General features: G+C 32.4%; 4 protein-coding genes across 7 annotated transcripts; 3 read left to right on the forward strand and 1 right to left on the reverse strand.

Moving 5' to 3' along the window:
• Nucleotides 1-3935, forward strand: LOC142552702 (myosin-binding protein 2-like). Of its 3 annotated transcripts, XM_075662468.1 has the most exons (4): nucleotides 2-1496; nucleotides 1587-1724; nucleotides 1823-3175; nucleotides 3264-3935. In XM_075662468.1, exons 1-3 carry the CDS (start codon nucleotides 170-172, stop codon nucleotides 3133-3135), a joined length of 2778 nt encoding a protein of 925 aa, XP_075518583.1. In that variant the 5' UTR covers nucleotides 2-169; the 3' UTR covers nucleotides 3136-3175; nucleotides 3264-3935. The 3 variants fall into 3 exon arrangements, with proteins under 3 accessions (XP_075518584.1, XP_075518583.1, XP_075518582.1); XM_075662469.1 differs by having other exon boundaries at nucleotides 1-1496; nucleotides 1838-3935; XM_075662467.1 differs by having other exon boundaries at nucleotides 1823-3935.
• Nucleotides 3936-6445: 2510 nt separating this feature from the next.
• Nucleotides 6446-10134, forward strand: LOC142552703 (cysteine-rich receptor-like protein kinase 43). Of its 2 annotated transcripts, none has more exons than XM_075662470.1 (6): nucleotides 6446-6602; nucleotides 6722-6858; nucleotides 7004-7214; nucleotides 8095-8356; nucleotides 9276-9426; nucleotides 9551-10134. In XM_075662470.1, the coding sequence occupies exons 1-6, from the start codon at nucleotides 6527-6529 to the stop codon at nucleotides 9950-9952; spliced, it is 1239 nt and encodes a 412-aa protein (XP_075518585.1). In that variant the 5' UTR covers nucleotides 6446-6526; the 3' UTR covers nucleotides 9953-10134. The 2 variants fall into 2 exon arrangements, with proteins under 2 accessions (XP_075518585.1, XP_075518586.1); XM_075662471.1 differs by having other exon boundaries at nucleotides 8122-8356.
• A 2252-nt stretch (nucleotides 10135-12386) lies between these two features.
• LOC142554376 (HMG-Y-related protein A) lies at nucleotides 12387-13766 on the forward strand. Its single transcript, XM_075665043.1, has 2 exons — nucleotides 12387-12616; nucleotides 13026-13766. Exons 1-2 carry the CDS (start codon nucleotides 12518-12520, stop codon nucleotides 13536-13538), a joined length of 612 nt encoding a protein of 203 aa, XP_075521158.1. The 5' UTR covers nucleotides 12387-12517; the 3' UTR covers nucleotides 13539-13766.
• A 2169-nt stretch (nucleotides 13767-15935) lies between these two features.
• On the reverse strand, nucleotides 15936-17809 carry LOC142552705 (lignin-forming anionic peroxidase-like). Its single transcript, XM_075662472.1, has 3 exons — nucleotides 17342-17809; nucleotides 17073-17238; nucleotides 15936-16501 (listed from the first exon to the last, which is right to left on the reverse strand). Exons 1-3 carry the CDS (start codon nucleotides 17756-17758, stop codon nucleotides 16110-16112), a joined length of 975 nt encoding a protein of 324 aa, XP_075518587.1. The 5' UTR covers nucleotides 17759-17809; the 3' UTR covers nucleotides 15936-16109.
• Nucleotides 17810-21359: the final 3550 nt, after the last annotated feature.

The following is a 21359-nucleotide window of genomic DNA, read 5'->3' on the forward strand; positions in this document are numbered from 1 at the left end:
ATAAGCATCCCCTTTTGCTAAGTCTTCCTTTGCTGCCTGCCTTGTTCGCACAACCTTCCCATCTACTTCTTCTGAATCTTCTCCTCTCTAAACAATTGATTTCTGTTTCTTTCATCGATTTGTTTATATCTTCAATCTTTGCGGGAAAAGTAACTTCAAGTATCGGGACATGGCTCCAAACAAATTTGCAACCATGTTGAACAGAAATACCAATAAGATTTCCGTGATTCTCATCTATGCTGTTCTTGAATGGATTATGATAGCCCTTCTCTTGTTAAATTCTCTGTTTTCTTATCTGATCATCAAATTTTCTGAGTATTTCGGACTAAAACCCCCGTGCCTTTGGTGTACAAGGCTTGATCATATCTTTGACCCGGCAAAAAGGGGCAAGAATCTGGGCAAGGATCTTCTTTGTGAAGCTCATTCCAAGGAGATTTCTAAACTGGGTTACTGTTTAAATCATCAGAAGTTGGTAGAATCGCAAGAAATGTGTGAGGATTGCTTGTCCTCACGGCCGGAATTAAATGGTTTCTTGAAGAAATTTAATTATTTTTCGAGGGTTAGAGATATTGGAATGAGTCAGATGAATGGAGAAAAGGTATGTGAAAATGGTGAGGTAAGTGTGAATTGTTCTTGTTGTGGGGTAGGTTTGGATAATGGTAATGCCAATAATGATACATATTCCTCTTATGTATTCCTAAAAACACCATCTTGGGATGTTTTGGAATGTTCCCGCAAAAAGGATTTCGCTTTAAATGATAATCATATTCAAGAAAAATGTGATCTCGATAAGAAAATATCACACTTTGCTGCTAATTTGTGGGATGGTGAAAAGGTTTTGGAAGATTCTTATGAGTATGAGTTTAATTCTGAATTCCATAGAAGCTTGGAAGTAGCAGAAAGTGGACAGATGAAAACACTAAAAGTAGAAATATGTGAAAACAAGGATATTTTTATGGAGATGCAGGAGGATGAGGCGATTTTAATGGAGGAAAACTCAACTTTGATAATGAAAGATAAATCTGTTCAAGTGTGTGTTGAAGAAGAAGCTCCTATTGAAATTTCTTCTCCACATTTGGAGTTCTTTCTTGACCATAGCGGACAAAGGCTTGTCCCCATTGAGTTGATCGATTCAATAGAAGAACATCAGAGCAACGACAGTTTCATTATTGAACATCATGGTACAACTAAGGTTCAAGAATTTGATTTTGATTGCGGGCTTCAGGTCCAAGAAGAGGATGGATTTGTTATGAAGACCGTGAGAAGAATAGTGGAGGTGGATTCAGGTCCTGATGTTGATATCAACGAGGAACCTGAATTTCAAGGGCCTGAGTCAGTGGAGATCGAAGAGACTAAAGTTTCAGAGGTTTTTCATGCCAAAAACTTTGAAGAATTTACAGATTTTGATGTAAAGCAAATTCCATCTGTATTAGCAGGTGAGTTTGACCAAGAACTGGAAGGGGCAGAAGGAGAGAAGCATTCTCATGTCAGCAATGGTACATACGTTTGTTATTTGAAATAATTTCATCAAATATCGAAGTTACTGATTATATATTGAATTCATACCATTTGTCTGAACAATGTAGCTTCTGAAGATTTTTCTGAAATGGTGACAAATGAAAATGAAGCAGACATCTCAATTGGGACAGAAATTCCTGATTTAGATATAACAGATGAAATGCAAAATCAAGTATCTATTCATTCATATGAAGCAGAACATCATGGTATTTGGCTTATTATTGTACCACTTTGAAAAGTTTCAAAAAAGATTATAGTTTTTTTCACCACTTTTAGTCAAGATTCTAAATTTACTTTCTATTAGGTCCAATTCAAATAGAGGAACAGATGGTGGAATTGAAGGCATTATCTGTTCAAGAAACAGATCATATAACAAACAATCAACAATCATTTTACTCGGAGTTATATGAGATTGAAGAAGATAAAGTTCCCGATACTCCAACCTCAGTTGACAGCCTAAATCACTTGCACAAGAAATTACTATTACTCGAGAAAAAGGAGTTCGGGGCCGAGGAATCAATTGATGGAAGTGTGACAAGTGAGCTGGAAAATGGCGATGGAGTTGTTACAGTTGAACATTTGAAATCAGCGCTGAGAGCCGAGAGGAAGAATTTGCAGGCTTTGTATGCCGAGTTAGAAGAAGAGAGAAGCGCCTCTGCAGTGGCAGCGAATCAGACGATGGCTATGATAAACCGACTTCAAGAAGAGAAGGCGGCAATGCAAATGGAAGCTTTGCAGTATCAGAGAATGATGGATGAACAAACAGAATATGACCAAGAAGCCTTGGAGCTTTTGAATGAGCTTATGGTGAAAAGAGAGAAGGAGAAATTGGAACTCGAGAAAGAGTTAGAAATGTGTAAAAAGAAGGTTTTGGAGTATGAGGCAAAGGAAAAAATGAGGATATCGAGAAGTAGTAGGGATGGAAGTGTTAGGAGTGTATTTTCCTCAGGTGCTTGCAGCAATAGTGAGGACAGTGATGGTCCTGATGGATTGTCGATCGATTTAAATCAAGAAATCAAAGAGGAAGGTCTTTTCAGCCCTCAACAATTCACCACTCCTGTGGATGCAGTTACTAATTTAGAAGAATGTTTAGCAGATTTTGAGGAAGAGAGATTCTCTATCCTCGAGCAGCTTAAGATGCTAGAAGAAAAGCTTGTGGCAATAGATGAGACAGAAGATTCGAAACAAGACAACGGAAATACTGATTTGCATTCTAACGGATGCTTGATGATTGGCAAGAATCACCCTCAGAGAAGAATCTGCTTTCAAACAGGAAAATCGCTTCTTCCTCTTTTCGATGCCACCGTCGACGAAAATGACAATGAGGTACCGAATGGGGACACAAACATGATCGACTCAGATGGGATGATGCACAACAGTTATGAATCTAAGTTTGGAACTGACAACGACAAAGTAGCCATCGAAGAGGAGGTGGATCATCTGTATCAAAGGCTACAAGCTTTTGAGGCTGATAGAGAGTTCTTAAAGCATTGTGTTAGCTCTCTAAAGAAAGGGGACAAAGGAGTGGATCTCCTTCAAGAAATCTTGCAACATCTTCGTGATTTACGCAATGTGGAGTTCCGTGCAAGAAACTTGATGGAAAAGGTATTAATTTGAAGCAGTTAAGGCCTAGAATTTGGATCCAAACAGGAATATGGTACTTCTTTCAAACCTACATTATCAAGATTATCTAATGATATTGCAATCCATGTACTCCATTTGCCAAATATCATTCATTTTTGCAGCTGTGAATTTGCAAAATACGCGAATACAACGATAGGGATCATCCGAAACTGCCGAGGAATTCTTTTGAAAACCATTTCTTATGAAGGGGAGACTCGATGTTCTTGTTTGTTAGCAATCTTGGTAGAAAAGAAGTTTCATTTTTCTTAGCTTTTGGTTCTTCGTTTCCTAGTTGTCTTGTCTGAGTAGGCCCAAATATTTGTGGGACTGTGTCCATTTCAACCTTTAAAGGGAAGGGGGGGATGATAAGTGCGTGTTTTTGTTGTGTAATGATCAGTAGAAGTCAGTTTGCGCGGGAGTAGCACCATTTCAGGTCTTCTGTTTCGATTGTCGATTTTTTTCCAGTTTAGGCATGCAGATGAATGGCATATCTATGCTCTTATACCAAATTTTAAAATGTTGGATATATTTTTGTCATTCATTTGTATGTACAAACTGGAAATGGATTACAGATCTAGAACAGCAGATTCCAAATGGAGTAGAATACTACAGCACATATTTTTAAAACTTTGCTCTTGGAAAAGAGGTGAGGAACTTCTTTTTCCAGTCTTGTTATGCGTCAATTTTAATTTTTTTTAGGTTTGTTTATTATTGGAAGGACATGTTGGTCACAAATGTATCCATTCGAACGTGTATATATATTTATATTTATATATTAAAGCGAGTGTTTGTTTGTTTGTTTATTTAGTTTCTCTCTTTATATATATATATATATATTTTTTATTTTATTTATTTATTTATTTTTTCTAGTGTTCATCGATTGATGTAAATTAAGAAAAAAAACGAGTAGGCAAAGAGATGCTTTCACAATTGTTTATGCTTAAAGCATAAGCAAACTTTTTGGGTAGGTCGATTATTATTCGTCCTTCAAAAGATTAATAAACTATATAATTAATTAACTCACAGCTAATAGCGCCGCTCGAAGAAATGATTGCGCTTGAAGTTCTACTTTCTTCTTCTTTTTTTTAAAAAAAGAAAAAAAAAGTCGTGATGTCTCTACTAAAGACTAAAGAATGTAATATTTGCATAAATTTTAAACGGAAGTGCATAATCCAAGGTATGACACATGATAATACGGCTGCCTAACCTTTTAAAAATATTTGGTCCCGTTCAAGACAATTTCCAAATATTAGTTCATATCAAAACTTTAATAAAAATTGTTTTGCCCACAAAATGGGAAATATAGTGAATCAACACTGCTTTCGAGATGGAAATCTCACAAAAAACTTCACATTTTACAATATATGACGTACTTGAGATATATCTTGTATGTTTTTTTCTCATACATAAGATGATGGATTTGAACTTCTCTACTTTCCTAAACGAGAAAATAAATGCAACAAGCCAAACAGCTTTTCGCCCTATCCTATTACTATAAGTTTTGAAACCTAATGTACTTGTAAATATGATCTAAAGATAAAATAAATGAGCAAAAAACATATCTAATACTGTTTTATATGTCAAATTTATAAATAAATAAAAAATCTTTGACCCGACCTGAACCATGGAAAATATTATTTTTCACTAAAAAAATTATCATTTTTGTTTGTTATGTTTGAATAAATATTTTGTAAAATATGTTGATTTAAGTTAAAAATATTCAACGAATGAAAAATATTATTTTTTTATATCTAAAATATTATTTTTCATTCCAAAAATATTTTTTTTTGTTAGTTATGGTATAAAAACATTATTCAATATATGTTGATTTGAGTATAAAATATTATTTTTTATGTAAAAAATATCTACAGATACAGATATCTGATACTGTTTCATAGAAATACACCCACTCATTAAAATGTTACTATTTAAAAAATAATCAATTCGAGATAAATACCCTTTACATATTATTATGATAAAGTTAATTTAGGCACACGAATTATGATATGTTTTGGCATATAAAAGCACAATTAGAGTGGAGGTCCATTAAGAAAAGTAAGAATCATTTAATATTTTAATCGGTCAAACACGTATACTGATAAAGAGGATATAAATAAAAGAATAATATCACTTGAATTTTTATCTTATTTAAATAAATCAACTGAATAACCCGAGCTATTTAATATTTTAATGCCAATAAATTTCAATTTGGAATGAATTCATTTTTATTTGACTTTGACTTAGTGACGAGTTGTACTGAATGAAAGTTGAAGTCCCGTCTCTATTCAAATATATTGTTTTTTATTAGATTTATATGTTCCATCAATATGTTTCCTCACAAATATAATGATACCCTGTAGATGGGTTCGCTACTTCTGGCTCGTCCTTAGTCCAAATGAAAAACAGGCTCATCAAGGACCCATGTATTCTCCTATAAATACCAGATTTGAGTGTTTAATTCAGATATTCACTATATTGTTTTCAGCAGCATCCTTAGATGCTCCCCTCATACATCCGCAGTCTCTGACTTGAGCGTCGGAGGGGCTACGCCGGGACACCCTCCCGGCCCCCTTCTAACGATCTTATTCGTGATTTCAGGCTCAGGACAATTTCGAAACCTGCGTCTGAACTAGTGACACTTGATGGAAGCGAATCCTAAATTTTCCGTGAATATCATATAATAATATACGAAATATCCGATTCATTATTATTCTATAACATGTGCCCAATTGACTTTCCTGTGAAATATACAAACTTGCATCAACATTTCGGGGAATGATATATATACTTTACAACATGTGAATTCTTTTTACTGTAATATCACTTTTCTAGCATTACTGTAATATGAGCTCGAGGAAGACAAAAATTTGTATGAGACGGTCTCACATGTCGTATTTTGTGATACAGATATCTTATTTGGGTCATCAATAAAAAAATATTACTTTTTATGCTAAGAGTATTACTTTTTATTGTGGATATCGGTAGAACTCTGTTTCATAGATAAAGATTCGTGAGACCGTCTCACAAGAGACTTTCTTGGGAAAATCCCTAGAGTTTATTTTTTATTTGTAAAATTTGCTACGTTTTCTAATATATATTGGTCAAATAAATTACAAAATAAAACCATAATTTTGTCTAAATTGAATAAACAAAAACGTTGATATAATTATCTTACGTATCAATCTGTGAGATGAATATGTGTTTACAAGTCAAGTTGTTTGTACGGCGCATTTATGAGATGTAAATGTATTTACAAGTGGAGTCGTTTGCCAGGGGAACAAATAAATTTGACGCGTATTTATCAGAATGAATTGTCCTTAAAAACCGGAAAATAAAAAGAAAAGCGCAAAGTTTTTTTTATTTTTTGTATCAAATACTTTTGTACATGAAATGGTTGGATACGATGACTAAATCCAAAAGCTTCTTACAAAACCTGGTGAAGCCCTTCACATCAAGAAAAGGTCTTTTTTGGTTAATTTTAATTACTTTGTCGTTTGATTTTTGTTTCTTGTTCATTCAAATTTAACGGGTTTTATGGGGTTTGCGTGTGTTTTCCGTTGCTGTTCGATCTATTCAAAAGATCAAAACGAAGCGGACTTGAAGGAAATTGCGGCACAAGCACAGAAGCAGTTCTCTTTTGAAACTCTTGCAAAAGCAACCAACAATTTTCATCTTGAGCAGAAGCTTGGGGAAGGGGGATTTGGCCCAGTATTCAAGGTTAAATTAGTTTTCAAGACTGAGCCCATAGGTTATTTATTATGAATTATTAACTTGGATTTAATTGGGAAAAAAAACATTAGAAATGAGTGTGAATTTCTGATCAAGATTTGATTTTGGTTTTTTGATATGTGATATTTTTTAGGGTAGATTGGCTGATGGGAGATTAATAGCTGTAAAGAAGCTATCACAGAGGTCAAGTCAGGGAACGAAAGAGTTTAAAAATGAGGCAAACTTGTTGGCCCTTGTTCAGCATAGGAATGTGGTGAACCTGTTGGGCTACTGTGTGAAGGGTGCCGAAAAGCTTCTTGTTTATGAATATGTTGCTAATGAGAGCCTTGACAAACTTCTATTCGGTAAGGATTTTTAGGAATAGTTTGGTACATTACTTATCTCATATTTGGTACATTTTTTAAAATTTCGTTATAATATCACGGTCCTTGATAAATAATTTTTTTGAAGGATAAAATGTCCCTTATATTATGTGTGATAATTTTAATTTAATGATAAAATACACTACAAATGATTTAATTGCCCGCAATTTATAAATGATTTTTATAAATCTATGCGTAGGTATAAATTAAAATCAAATAAATTTTTTTATTTATTTTTATATATCCTACGTCTTATTTATCCTTTAACTTATCTTTATATTATATATCACATGTTTATCCTATCATGTGTACCAAATTATGTCTATAGTTAATTATGTTAATTATGTGTTCCGTATCACCATTTGGATCTTTGATTATAATTATGTGGTCAGAGTAATAAATTATCCAATCATTTAGTTGGTATTGGAATAGTTGGTTTCAAGCATTGGTTTTAGCTTTGATCTCGTAGAAAAGCTAGGGTTATTCAAATGTTCACTGTACCCTTTTTTTGGTTACCTAGGCTTATTATATTTCATGTATACAAAGTACACATTTAGCAAGATGGATGTGAGGATTTAAGTTGGAATGCTTCGAGAATTTGCTTTAATTTGAGTACAAAGATTTCCCATAACTTTAATGTAGGCATACTATTGTTCACGAACTACTAGAAATTGTTTGATTTCCTATTTAGTTGGGATTCTTATTTGTACCTTATGCTCTAATTAAAGAATTAGTTGGTCGAACAAGGATAGTCCCCAAATGATTCCATTTTCTGCTGCTGATTAGCTTTGTATTTTTAGCATTGCACAGTATCAAAACAAAATTTACCTGCCTCTTACAGCATTAAAAATGAAATTTCCAGTATTGATGTGTTGTAATAACGATTTAGAGTCTCACGGACGAGAAGTTCTTGACTGGAATCGAAGGCGTGACATGATAACAGGCATTGCAAAAGGCTTGCTTTACCTTCACGAGGATGCTCACTGTTGCATCATACACCGAGACATCAAAGCCAGCAATATTCTACTCGATGAAAATTGGGTACCGAAGATTGCTGATTTCGGCCTTGCACGTCTCTATCCTGAAGATCAAACACATATTAACACTGGTGTAGCTGGTACCAAGTAAGTCTCCATACCCATAAAGAATATTATGGTTTTTCTGTAAATGTAGCCGGTACTAGCTTTTCTGTCCAGTGAAAGGATTGAAAAGGTCTACGATGAAATAGAAAACTAAATCTAGGTTTTGGTAATTTGTCTTTAGAATTAGTTGTTTCTTTATTTTGGATATGTAGGTTATGGAGATTTATAGTTTTCTTAGGGCATCTCCAACCGTCCTCCATAATGTAGGAATCCTCCATTATGGAGGATGAAATCTTCTCCAACCGTACTCTATTTGTTTCCTCCATTTTAGAGTATGCAACAGTGATCCTCTATTTATGGAGTATCACTGTTCATATAGAGGATTGAAAAGGGGTGAAAAATAATTACAAAATAGATATTTTAAAAATTGCCATATAGTCCTTTTGAAAATTAATAAGCGAATTACATGTAGTTGTGCCATGTTTAGCGAATTAATTAAGTTTAGTTAAATAATATATTATGAAATTAATTAATTATATGTGTGTATGTGTTCGAAAATGAAATAAATTAAAAAAAATTATTTGGTAATATTTAGAGGATATGAGTTGAAAATGAAATAAATTAAAGAAATAGAGTATTTGGTAATATTTAGAGGATATGGGTTGGAGAAGGTGTTTGAAAATAGAGATAGAGGATGAAAAATAGAGGATATGGATTGGAGATGGCCTTATTTGTAACATCACCAAGCTGCCAAATCTCTAAAGCCAGAGATAGAAAAGCTGAAAACTTTGAAAAAAATGGATAGTAATTGTTTCCTAAAGGGTCGTCGTATTATTTCTGAAACACTTTTCGTATTTGACCATCCAAAACTGTAATTAGTACGTGGTGATAACATCCAAGTTAATTTTACTTGGTGGCGACTGGAAAAAATTAACCAATGAATGTGTTGATTTGTTAACAGCGGCTACATGGCACCAGAGTATCTCAGGCATGGCAATCTCTCTGTAAAAGCCGATGTTTTCAGCTTTGGTGTTGTGGTTCTTGAGCTGATCAGCGGACAGAAAAATTCAACGTTTAATCTAGACCCTGATTCTCAAAGTTTACTCGAATGGGTGAGGGCTTGATCTTTCATTCAAATTATGTTGACGTCTAAAACCTTCTCTATAGTTCAAAAACACAGATTATTAAAGTGCTATCATGATATAATTTGGATACTTTTGTTGCCTACATTTTCAGGCATACAAGCTGTACAAGAAATATCGGGTCATTGAAGTAATGGATCCTACGCTGGGACCATCATCGGATATAGATCAAATATCAATGTTTATACAGATCGGATTACTCTGCACCCAAGCAGATCCACACATACGGCCCGACATGCGACGCGTAGTCATATTATTATCAAGAAAACCGACTGTTCTTGATGATCCGGTCAGACCTGGGTACACTGATTCAAGGTACAGAAAGCCTCGCAAGCTAATTACTTCATTTTCCGAAACAGGAAGTTCCGGTGAATCAAATTCAAACTCCTTCGGCTCTACGATAGATACGCAAACTGCAACGGGGACTGCAAGTACTTCGCGATTCACGAGCAAAATATTAGATTCGAAAAAGGGGAAGCAACGGATGCAAAGCTAAGCTTCTGTATTTTTGGAGATATTCTTTCCAATGTATTGTTTCTGTACAGATACACACACACACACATATGAAAGAACATAGTGATGTATATTTAGATGGCAAATTATTTGAGTTTGAGAAAACTATATAATAGACTCTTCCGAAAACGCCTTATTATAAGATAATAATTTTTAATTTTTTTTTTTGGTATTTATGATTTTTTTTAGATAATAATTTTTAATTTTTTTTTTTGGTATTTATGATTTTTTTTTTTCAAAAAAAATCATAAATAATATTTTTGAAGTTGAATGCTTGAATACGTATATGTTTGCTTTATTTTCAAAGAAATGTTTCTAATGTCGTCTCATTATATATATATATATATATATGTATGTATGTATGTATGTATGTATGTATGTTTCAATATATATTTTTTAATAAATATATAAGATATCCTATCTATTACTATCTATTAAGAATCTATCTAATAGAGACAAAAAAGTTGGCCTGTTTTTTGATTTCCCAATTTTACCCTTATTTTATATCAAAATTATATATTTTTTATTTTTTTAAATCTCAAAAAATATTTTTTTTATTTTTTTTAAATTACAACTATTCAAATAGCATTTTAGTCTCTTGATAATTTGTAAAATTTCATTTTAGTCTATAAATAATTATAAAAAAAATTGTACACACATGTATCGCGTATGCAAAATTGCGAGTATATACAGTGCGGCTTAAGGTTTGGAATCTTTGGATAAACAAAGTCAACACTAGGTCACCGTACGTATGGACCTAACTTTGCTAACGTGCTCCGGAGGTACACCTGAACGCGACCTTCTGTTTCTTTGCCCCATATAAATAACCTGCACCCTCAGCTGATTAACTTAATGTTGATTAAAACTAAAATATAATTAGATGTGATCACGAGTTTCGATTAATTTTATTCGTCGATGAGCGAACGAGTGTGTTCATGTTTTAGCAAAAGCTTCTTGTTTTTATGCTAGTTCAATGGTGTGGATTGAACCTCCGGATTGTGTTACTTCTTTTATAAGTCATTATTGTAATAATTCATCTCATTATTAATAAAATGTCTTGTTTTGCTTCAAAAAAAAGTGTAAAACTTTGATGTTGTTATTGAATTGAGTTATTTGAAATACACGATTTTCAAATTTATATTCATTGTCAAATAAGATAAAGTATGAAAATTTAAATCGATCTTATTCAAACAAAATTTTATATATATCATAAGAAATTCATTTTGATTAACATAATTGTAATGAAAATAAGTGAAGTAAAGTTATGAGTTTGAATTATTTTGTTGTGTAAGTTATTTCAATAATGAAAGTAAATTTAAATCCATGAATTTAAAATTTTTCATGCAACCACAAGCTGAATAAATTGTTAAAATTATTATAAGGACTATTAAAAAAGGAATATGTGTTAGAATAGTAGGGTTCATTTAGAAGCTAAGAATCGAATTTTCGAAACTTTACTTTGAGATTTAATATTTTTTTATTGTCATTTCTATATCCCCTGAGATATGTTAATCTAAAGTTTCAACATGAGCTTGGTGACGTAGTTATTAATTAATCCATTGTCGATAAATCTAAAATATTTGATTATTTTTAATTGCAAAATTCACAATTATATTTTGCATAATTTACATGCATGTCACATTTATACACAATCTGTGAGCATCTATTTGCCAATAAATATTAAGCAATAGGTTATAAAAGAAACAAAGCCTTCTTCTTTTATTCATATATATTTCGGCGGCGGCGTTTAGGGGACTTTTGACTATTTTGACCGAACGGACATTTGTTTCAATTTTAATTTTAATAAAATAACAAAATGTTGGTTAATTTATGAATATCTAAATGATTTATTTTTAGTAAATTGACCAAGTTTTTTAAAAGATAAAACGATAATAACATCAACATCGCAACAAGATTTGAGTTACAATGTATTTGACCAAGTTAGAACTTGTGGTGAGCCAAATAGTGGAAACGAAAAAGAAGTTTATAAATAAATATACGTATATATTTTTTCCGCGAAAATTTGTGCGAGACAATCTCACTAGTCGTATTTTATGAGACAGATATCTTATTTGGATCATCCATGAAAAAATATTATTTTTAATGCTAAGAATATTACTTTTTATTGTGAATATCAGTAAGATTGACCCTTCTTACAGATAAAAATTCGTGAAATCGTCTATTAAGATACCTACTCATTTTTTAAAAAGGGCTGAGGTTGCAAATCCAAAATTTGGAATGCGAGGGTATATAAGTAATTGCAAACAGAAAATTTAAAACAAGAAAAGAAATATCACAGCCACGTCAACGATCCACGTGACAACGTGTATGAACAAATGGAACCCTTGGATGAGAACCCAGAAGTCATGCCCTAGCCGTTGGATGTCATCCTGTTAAAATCTAGCTCCGATCTATTGCCTCCTTTTAAATCCATGTTTTCAACCCAATTTCTTCGCCCTTCTACAGTTCCTCTCTGTCTGGTGAAGACCATTTTTTCCTCAAAGTACAGCTTTAATTTTGCTGGAATTTTCGAGTTTCGTTTGTGAATATGGCGGCTGAAGAACAACAAAGCTTCAATTCCCAATTCGCAGCTATGGCTCAGCCTCCTACTCAAGTTTTTCCACCTACGCTGCCTCAGTATCCGGAGGTATGATTTTTGTGAACCTGCATTTTCTTCAAAATTCCGTTCGAATTTGTGATTTACGGCGGAAGTTCCCACCTTTTTTGGTCATTCTTCATTTTCTGATACTCGTATTATTCTAATATCCCTTGCTAACTATGAAACATCAACTCGAAATTTCAAATTTTAGATCGTATAAGTTGCACCCGATTAACATTTATCGACCAGCTTGAAAGCTACTCGATCATATTGCATTTTAGAGATCGGCTTATCCGCAATTCAGACGCAACTTTTTTAGCTTCTTTCAACACACAAAGTTCGTTTTGCATGCGTTTTCCATTAGATTCTTCATTTCGGACACAATTTCTTTTAGGTGCACGATTTGTTTTCTTCGGCCTCTCGAGTGTTTCTTCAAAGACGTGGGATTATTTTGCAGATGATCTTGACAGCAATTGAAGAATTGAACGAGAAGAACGGCTCAAACAAAACTACGATCTCGAAGCACATAGAATCGACCTACGGAAATCTCCCACCCGCTCACTCCACTCTCCTCACGCACCATCTCAACAGGATGAAATCTTCGGGCCAGCTCGTGTTTTTCAAGAACAACTACCTCAAACCTGACCCCAATTCGCCACCTCGTCGCGGCCGCGGGCGTCCCCCGAAACCAAAGGCTCCGCTTCCTCCGGGAACTGTCCTTCCACCGCCGCGTCCTCGGGGACGGCCCCCAAAATCCCGTGATCCTTCCGATGCTCCGCCACCTCCAAAACCAAAGCCCGCTCCTGCAACTACTTCAGTGTCGGGGAAAAAACGAGGTAGGCCACCGAAGGCTGCAGCGGAGCAGGTAACTGCCGATATCCCTGATCTGTCTACTACTGGAGAAGCGCCACGGGGGCGTGGCCGGCAGCCAAAGGTGAAACCGGCTGTAGCAGCGTCAGTAGGCGCTTGACTGGAATAAGTTGAATAAGTTTTGGAAATTAATTCTAATTTGTTGGTCTGTTTGGTATTTTTTCGTTTAGTTTTTAGTCCTTGTAGTTGGGGTTAATTCTAATTAAGGATGGCGATCGGCGAGTCGAGCCAGCGGTGCTTTGTTGTTAACCTGTGTTGTAAATTTAATGGAGTTGTATTGATGAGAGGGCAAAAAAAGATTTTTTTAATGAATATATTCTCTTTTAGAAAAAGATTGATTGATTATCTTACACCTTTACACTTAAATTATTTGATTTAATGTCATTATTTGTTGGAGTTATTGATATTAAAATTTTTGGATATTTGTTATGTTTTTATTCTCCATTTATTTTAAAAATTACTCATGTAAATCTTAATTTAAACATTTCAACAACGTTGAAGTACAATAATTATTTTTGTTGGGTAGAATAATCGAATGTTAGAGCTGTTATGTGATTTAAAAGATATGAATTATACCATTATCATTAGCTATAAAGATCATTCCAATAAAATTTTTTTATTTTATTAAAGCCTCAATCAAGTAAAAGATAATATCAAACTTTATTGTTGTGTCTATAAATTTAAATATATGAGATAAAGAGAATATATTTTAATTGGAATCAATTTTCAAATTCCGTTCACAAATCAATTATTAAATTGAATTATATTTCTACCATAATCATGCCAGTTAAGAAATTTTTTTTAATTAATTAATTAAAATAATAAAAACATGGATAATTAAGTAAACAAGCTTAGTGACACAAATTTATCTCACCGACAGTATAACTTTCTTTTCTAATATCGAGTCTACCAGTTTAAATTATCTTCATCTCTATTTAATAAGGCCTGAAATTTGAAAGTAATAATATAGGTGTGGATTGGATTCCCAACAAATTTTATTTCGGGTATCATTCTGCTTTCGCTTTTACTTTGAATTTGGCGTGGCTGCCTTGTAACATTTAAAAAGAAAGTGCATCGGAAAATGTGAATTTTTCTGTTTGTTTGAATTCTTTAATTGGGCGTGGCAAAAGATGCAACGGGGTAGCTAAAGTTAAAAAAAGGAGAGAAATAAATAGTTTTGAAAAAAAAGTGGTTGTGAAATAAATATGGTTTAAATTTAAAAAAAATTTATTTTATTTTTATTTTTTTACCTTTGAGCATTGTTTACATATATATGGAAAATTTTTATTTTTGGTTATGTCATCATTCAATTCATATTCTTAATAAATTATTATTTTTTTCAAATTTAGCTGTGGACAAGTTATAAATACGGTTAAAATGGACATAAGAAAAATAAATAGGACAAAAACTCTAGTGAGGCTATATCACATATCAATTTAATGAAGATGATCTTCGATCCGACCTCATTCATGAAAAATTATTATATTTGATATTAAAATGATTAGTTTTGTAGTTATAGATTAGATCGATCCGTCCATATATGTGAGACTGTCAAGTCAATAAATAATAGGCACTACAAATCAGTTTTAGAAAGGAGAACATTTTAAACACCATAGAAATTAAAGTAGGATGGTTGACGTACCTGTACGTATCATGTGATGTTTATGTTTTAATTTAATTTTCTAATAAATTATATGGAAAATCAACATCCATTAACATGTGTTTTTCACCTATACTAATTAAAAATGATAAAATTTATACGAGCAATGAATTATCTACGTGCATTCAGATATGATTCCACGAAATATGAGCATATATTGATTATTGAATTCAAAATTTATGTACTTCAAGATGCATTATTTTTTAGTAATCGTCATGGATTATGTAATGGAACAAAGTTGAGTAATCAGGTATAAGTATTTTCTTGATTACACCAATTTATTGTGCCAAATATACGTTCATTTTATTCAAATAAATGTTTATTTTCATTTTATCACGATGGAATTTTTGTAAACATATTTACGGAAAGATTTCTTTCAAACATGAGTGCATGAAATATGTATATATATCTGTATCTCGAAGTTATCGTGTCCCCCTCCATGCATATTTAGATAATATGAATGGAGCCATCTTGACATAAAATTAAATCTGTCGATGAATTCTAGCTAGAAATGACGTCAAAGTCTATTCCCGAGTTTTTTTTATAAAAAAAATAAATTAAATTTTTGAAAATGACGGCTAATCATTGTTCTAGGTCAAAACATTGAATTGGAACTGGCATCATCAACTATTTTAATTCCATTAAAAATATATATATATATATATATATATATATATATATATATAGTTTCATTCGAGAAATAGCACGAAGAAGGATATAGAAAAGGAACACGCAGTTATTTTTATTATGAATGAGCAACCTCTTATTCATTTTACACTTGACATGAAGAAACTTATACTCCACAACAGTACTTTTGAATGTGGATACACAGGAGAATATGAAAATCCAGGGTATACGTACAAACCGATTTGGCATAATTTATATTCTACTTTAATTATTTTGATTTCAGCCACAAAGTGTGCTCGCCATCCCACAGTTATTTAAATATGACATATGTAAACAAGCAGAGTAGAATTAGTTCAACTCAGACAAAAACCTAAAGCGAAAAACTTAGTTGATCGAGCTACAAACCCTTCGGATGATTCCATTTGTTCCTAGAAGCGGGGATATGTCACTCATTTTCACCATGGCACTTGCAAAATCAGATTCAAATGTTTGAGGATTCGAGCTGTATTCAGATACGATACTGTCTGCGGATCCATTATTGAAAAGAACTTGATCCGAGTGAAGGAGTCCTTTTAGCTGTATCAAATTCTTGAAGTAGTTATTATCAAACGAAGCTGGTGTCACCAAATCGAGCGGTGCCAAGTTATTGTCACCTCCACTTTGAGGGCATCCCCGTCTACGTGTGCTGGCGAAGCCGGCATCTATTCGTTCGGTTCCGTTGCTGTAGATACGAGCTCGAAACGAGACACATTGGGCTTGACCTATTGTATGTGCTCCTGCATATATACGGAAATAGAATGTGAAATACTCTCTTCTTCCCAACTATGTAATACACGTTTCTTTTTTTCTTTTTCTTTTTTTGTGCCAAATGTTAGATATGTACCGCATTTAACAATAATTTTTTACTCCTTTATTGACATAAACTTATTAAATTTGAGGTCTTATAATTAACTAGCTATTAGAAAGATAACAAACAATTTATATAACAACTCATTAAATAAAGTAAAATTAAAAAGTTTTTTGTATACTTGATATTTTCAATGAATTTCTTAAGCTTTGTAAAAAGATAAACAAGCCTAAAAAATTGGGACGAAGATAGGACTATTTTCGCCGGAGATACATGCTTACATATAGACATGTCGATATATGTGTTTTTCAAATGATTTTAAGGGATTGTTATTTATAGGGACATTTTTTTAGGGTGAAGTACAGGGACAATTAGATGAGAAAATATATTCTTAGCAGCAAAATTAGACTTGTCTGTCTGGTTATAATGTATATACATGTTGGAAGATAATTATATTTGGCTATTCAGCTGTAATTTTGCGTGAAAATGTTGAATACTACCTGATAAGGCAACCATGTCCCTTTCGTTGAGTCCTTTATTTGCGAATCTTGAGATAAGAACGTCGAGATTTGAAGAAGGACCGGGAAGATCTGAGTTCGCTTGCGCACGATTGGCCGTTGTTGAATCCCTTCTCCCAAGTTTCACTCCCCATGTTGGACCTCCAACCTTTTATTATGGACCAAAAAACAATCTAATTGCGCTAAACTATTTGACCATATTAAAAACGTACTCATGAAGTTCATTGAATTAAGAAATACAATATTCTTACGAGAACTGATGAATCGCGGGCGGCTACTGCGAGTACATCAGCACAAGAAACGACTCCAGGACATACAGCCTCGACCGCGCTCTTAGCGACTTCTATGACCTCGAAGCCTCGTACAGAATTAACATTAGGGAATGCAGTCTTCTCACTTCGAATTGTTGAGGTCTCATCGAGCAGGAGCGATGCATCGCAGCCCTGAACGAAGCAATCGTGAAAAAGGAGACGAATGATCGAGGCGGCCATGCGACGCTCTTGGGACACGGCTTGTCGGATGGAATTTTGGATGGTAGTAAGTGCATTTGGGCACGTTGTGTCGTAAAAGGTTGTGGATAGTTGTGCTTGACATGGCATGTTATATAACAAGAATAAAAGTGCAGTAAGCTTCAAAATTTTGCCAAATGAACTCTCAGATGAAACCATTTTTTAGAGAAAAATCAAAGGGTTTTCTTTGCTAGTGAATTCTTTGATGATTGATCAGAAGGAGGGGGTTTAGGCTGTTAATTTATAGGAAAGGAAAGAGTTGCACTTCGGCTTTGTACAACGCGTAGTTGAATTAACTCATCTATTTTTGAAAATTAATTTAGTCATTTGTTTTTCTATTTTGAAAACTATTAATCTGAGATTTATGAACCAAGTCTTTATGCAAATTAAATTGGAGATAGAATCTAGAATGAAGGTAAATTTATCTTTGATTTGCTTCTCATTTTACAACTCACATTTCTATAATTATTGTAGCTGGTAAATGAAGAAATGCAAGAATTTAGATCTGATACAACACAAAATTACGTTTATTAAATAATTATTTCATATTTTATTCAAATTATTTCGAGAAAATAAAAATCATATTTAGTAGAGCATATCATTCATATGGTTTTTTTTTACATGATATTAAGCAAGATAGTTTTAACATTTTTGTAATTATTGGAAGTCCGGGGAAAATTTTATGAAATGAATTTTCAATCTACAAATTAACTGCGATTAGTTTTCGAAGTTCATACTGGAGTCCCCTATGAAAAAATATGAAGTGCCTATAATACGTATTTTCTCTTGTTGTATTTTCTGTGCGTAAATTTTATTTACTACTCAACGTGAAACTCAAAAACAAAGATTTAATTGGATTTTTCTCCACTAAAGAGAACAACTTCTTGTTTGGACACAGAATTGTTAATTAAACGCATTACAAACATAATCATTATACTCACTTTTCCCTATCTACTTTTTTTTTTTTCCATACTGATATTTATTACATTATTTCACAATTTTTATATAATCATTTCAATTATCTTAATTAATTGTCTAGATATCACATCAACTTCCAAAGCTTATATCCAGAATGACATCAAACAATTAATAGAGTAAAACTTTGCTAAAATAGTTTTGAAACTCGAAAGTGATAGCATCCAAACTTTTGGGTTCACATGTACAGATAATTGATAATTTTATTATATAATTAAATTTGGTTATCTTCATATATCTTGGGATCTTTAAACACAATAACATATGATTTTGATCTTGGTCTGAGTTATATATGGTGTTTATCTTCAGGAATAAAAAATTTATTTGTGATTTGTCGATTCTTCTAGTTGTGGTTTTGAAACCAAAATCGAAAAAAACATTTGGATTTTTTTAAAGTAATTTTAACTTGGGTAAACAGTACAAAAGGAAATTGATATCGGAACGCGTGCATCGGATTGGGTCTTTGGTTTGAAATTTCAGCATATTCAAGGGTATCATTTGAACTTTGATTAGTCAAAAATATGGATTTGGGCATTTTGTTAAAGTCTTCTTAAAGACAATTTTATATCCAAAGCATTAAATAGAAGTTGGAAAAAGCAACGATTAGTTTATTTGTCAAATGTTTTTTTTTTTTTTTTACTGAATATCAATTATTATTTTTACTTGTAAGAAGAAAAAATATTTTAGAATAAATAATTTGCTTTTAAAAATATGTGTTACTGGTCGTTACTCATTACATCAATTAGGTATCCGTGTACTATTTTAAGAAAGAAAATAAAATATTTGAAAATGGGCAATATTTGACATTTGTGTATTGTTTATCCGAATGAGTCGAGTCCAGTCGATGCAAAGATTTGTCACGCATGCTTGCTCTTTCCTCTATATATTTACAGCTCAAGCACAGCTCCTAATTAAGGTTGATATTTTGTTTTGGTTTGGTCTTTTTTCTTTTTCTTTTTCTTCATTTTTTAAAAAAATTTAAGTTGAAAATATATATAAATTATAATTTTTTATGGATTTAATCGGACATATATTTTCCTAATTCTGCGTATCCTTGAATTGCATAAATGATATTACAAGTGAGTTGTTTTCGAAATATAATCAAACATCGCATGAAAGGTCTAAATTAATATTTACAAATAAGATTACATGTGCATGATAATTAGGACATCCTTTATACATTTGAGATATTTGAGACGAAAAATATATGATTTTGATTTCACCGTAACAACCAAAATATTGGACAACTTAAGTACGCATTATGATTAAAAGAGGAAAAATAACAATAAACTTGTGTTTGCTTAGAAAAAGGAAAATAACAGTGAATTATAAAGTAATAAATTCAAGATACTTAAAAGATAATTTAATTTTACACACCTTCGGTCCTTGTTGATCTGTCAATTTCTCCTCCAAAAATATTTTTTAATCAGACACCATTTAGTTCAAACGATGGAGATACGAATGATATATAATACATGAATGATAAATCCACATAACAGAAAATATAATGATTTCCATAACTAGTAGTCATCTCTTAAGATAATCAAATAAAGGGTAATTAGATATATGCCAAAGAACATAATCGAATGAAGCAAGGGTGGACAATTAGTCAGTAATATACAGAGAGTACTTGTTAGAAAGAAATTCTTCTGAGATAAGCTTAATGGTATATATATAATATTCTAGATCGATAAAAATAATCAAGAATAGGATTAAAAAAGAACTATATTTGGTGTTTGTCGTATATTTATCCACTGACTTGGTATGCAGTTTCTCTAGATTTCCAGCTCAAACAAAGCCATCGAAACTTCATTTTTTTTATTCACATGGAAAAGCAACCACGAATTCAAATATTTGAAATGTCTCAAAAACCAACTGCTACACTGGATTCGGTAAATGATGAATAGCTTGGCTATTTGGCTTGCCCACTCAAGGTTGGAGTCGTTAAAATATATATATATATATAATTGATTCTAAAATTTGAGATTATATTTCAGATTTGAAATTTGGATGTCATAGTCGAAAACTCTTATTTGTAATTGCAGAATCTCTGTGGGGCCTGACCTGATTATGCAATGCATAGTGATCCAAATAGCCAAATACGGGGACCTCCTCTTCTGCAAACATCATCCTTTCTTTCCACCAAAAATTGGTATTTTTTAATTCAATTTCCTCAATTATTGTACTGCTTGATTATTGGATTATTAATTAAAAGACAAGCATTAGGTGCATATTATTAGGAAAACAGAGGCATGAATGTTAAAAAGTCGTGTTATCTATCGGCCGGTGGAATCTATCTACGAAGAATTGAAAAAACAAAAAATCACCTCCATAAAGTGCCATTAATAAACTACCACAACTGAGTATATAAAATTTCATATTTGGAAAATATATTTTATAAAACGAATTAAATGTCTGATCATGATAAATTAGGACCATATATATATATACATATAGAACACACACACACACACACACTGGCGGGGGATGGAAAAAGATAATTTCATGAATAATGGAAAACAAGCTTTTAATGACTGTCATATATAGTAGTTAGTTTCACTTTTTGTAAATAAATTTGTATTATTAACAAATGATTTTTGCACGTCGATTTAATTAACACAATGTAGTAAAAAAAAAATAAAAATATGAAGCATGCCACGTTACAGTTCGAATTTTTCTCAATTTACCTACACGTTGATATGAATACATATCTACAATATATTTAACTAGAGTTTCGGTCTATTAATACCAACGCTTTGGTCTCTTGGTGTTGGGGGGATCTCAA

The sequence above is a fragment of the Primulina tabacum genome, chromosome 8 (assembly GCF_025594145.1).
Source record: "Primulina tabacum isolate GXHZ01 chromosome 8, ASM2559414v2, whole genome shotgun sequence".
In the NCBI taxonomy this organism is placed as follows: domain Eukaryota; kingdom Viridiplantae; phylum Streptophyta; class Magnoliopsida; order Lamiales; family Gesneriaceae; genus Primulina; species Primulina tabacum.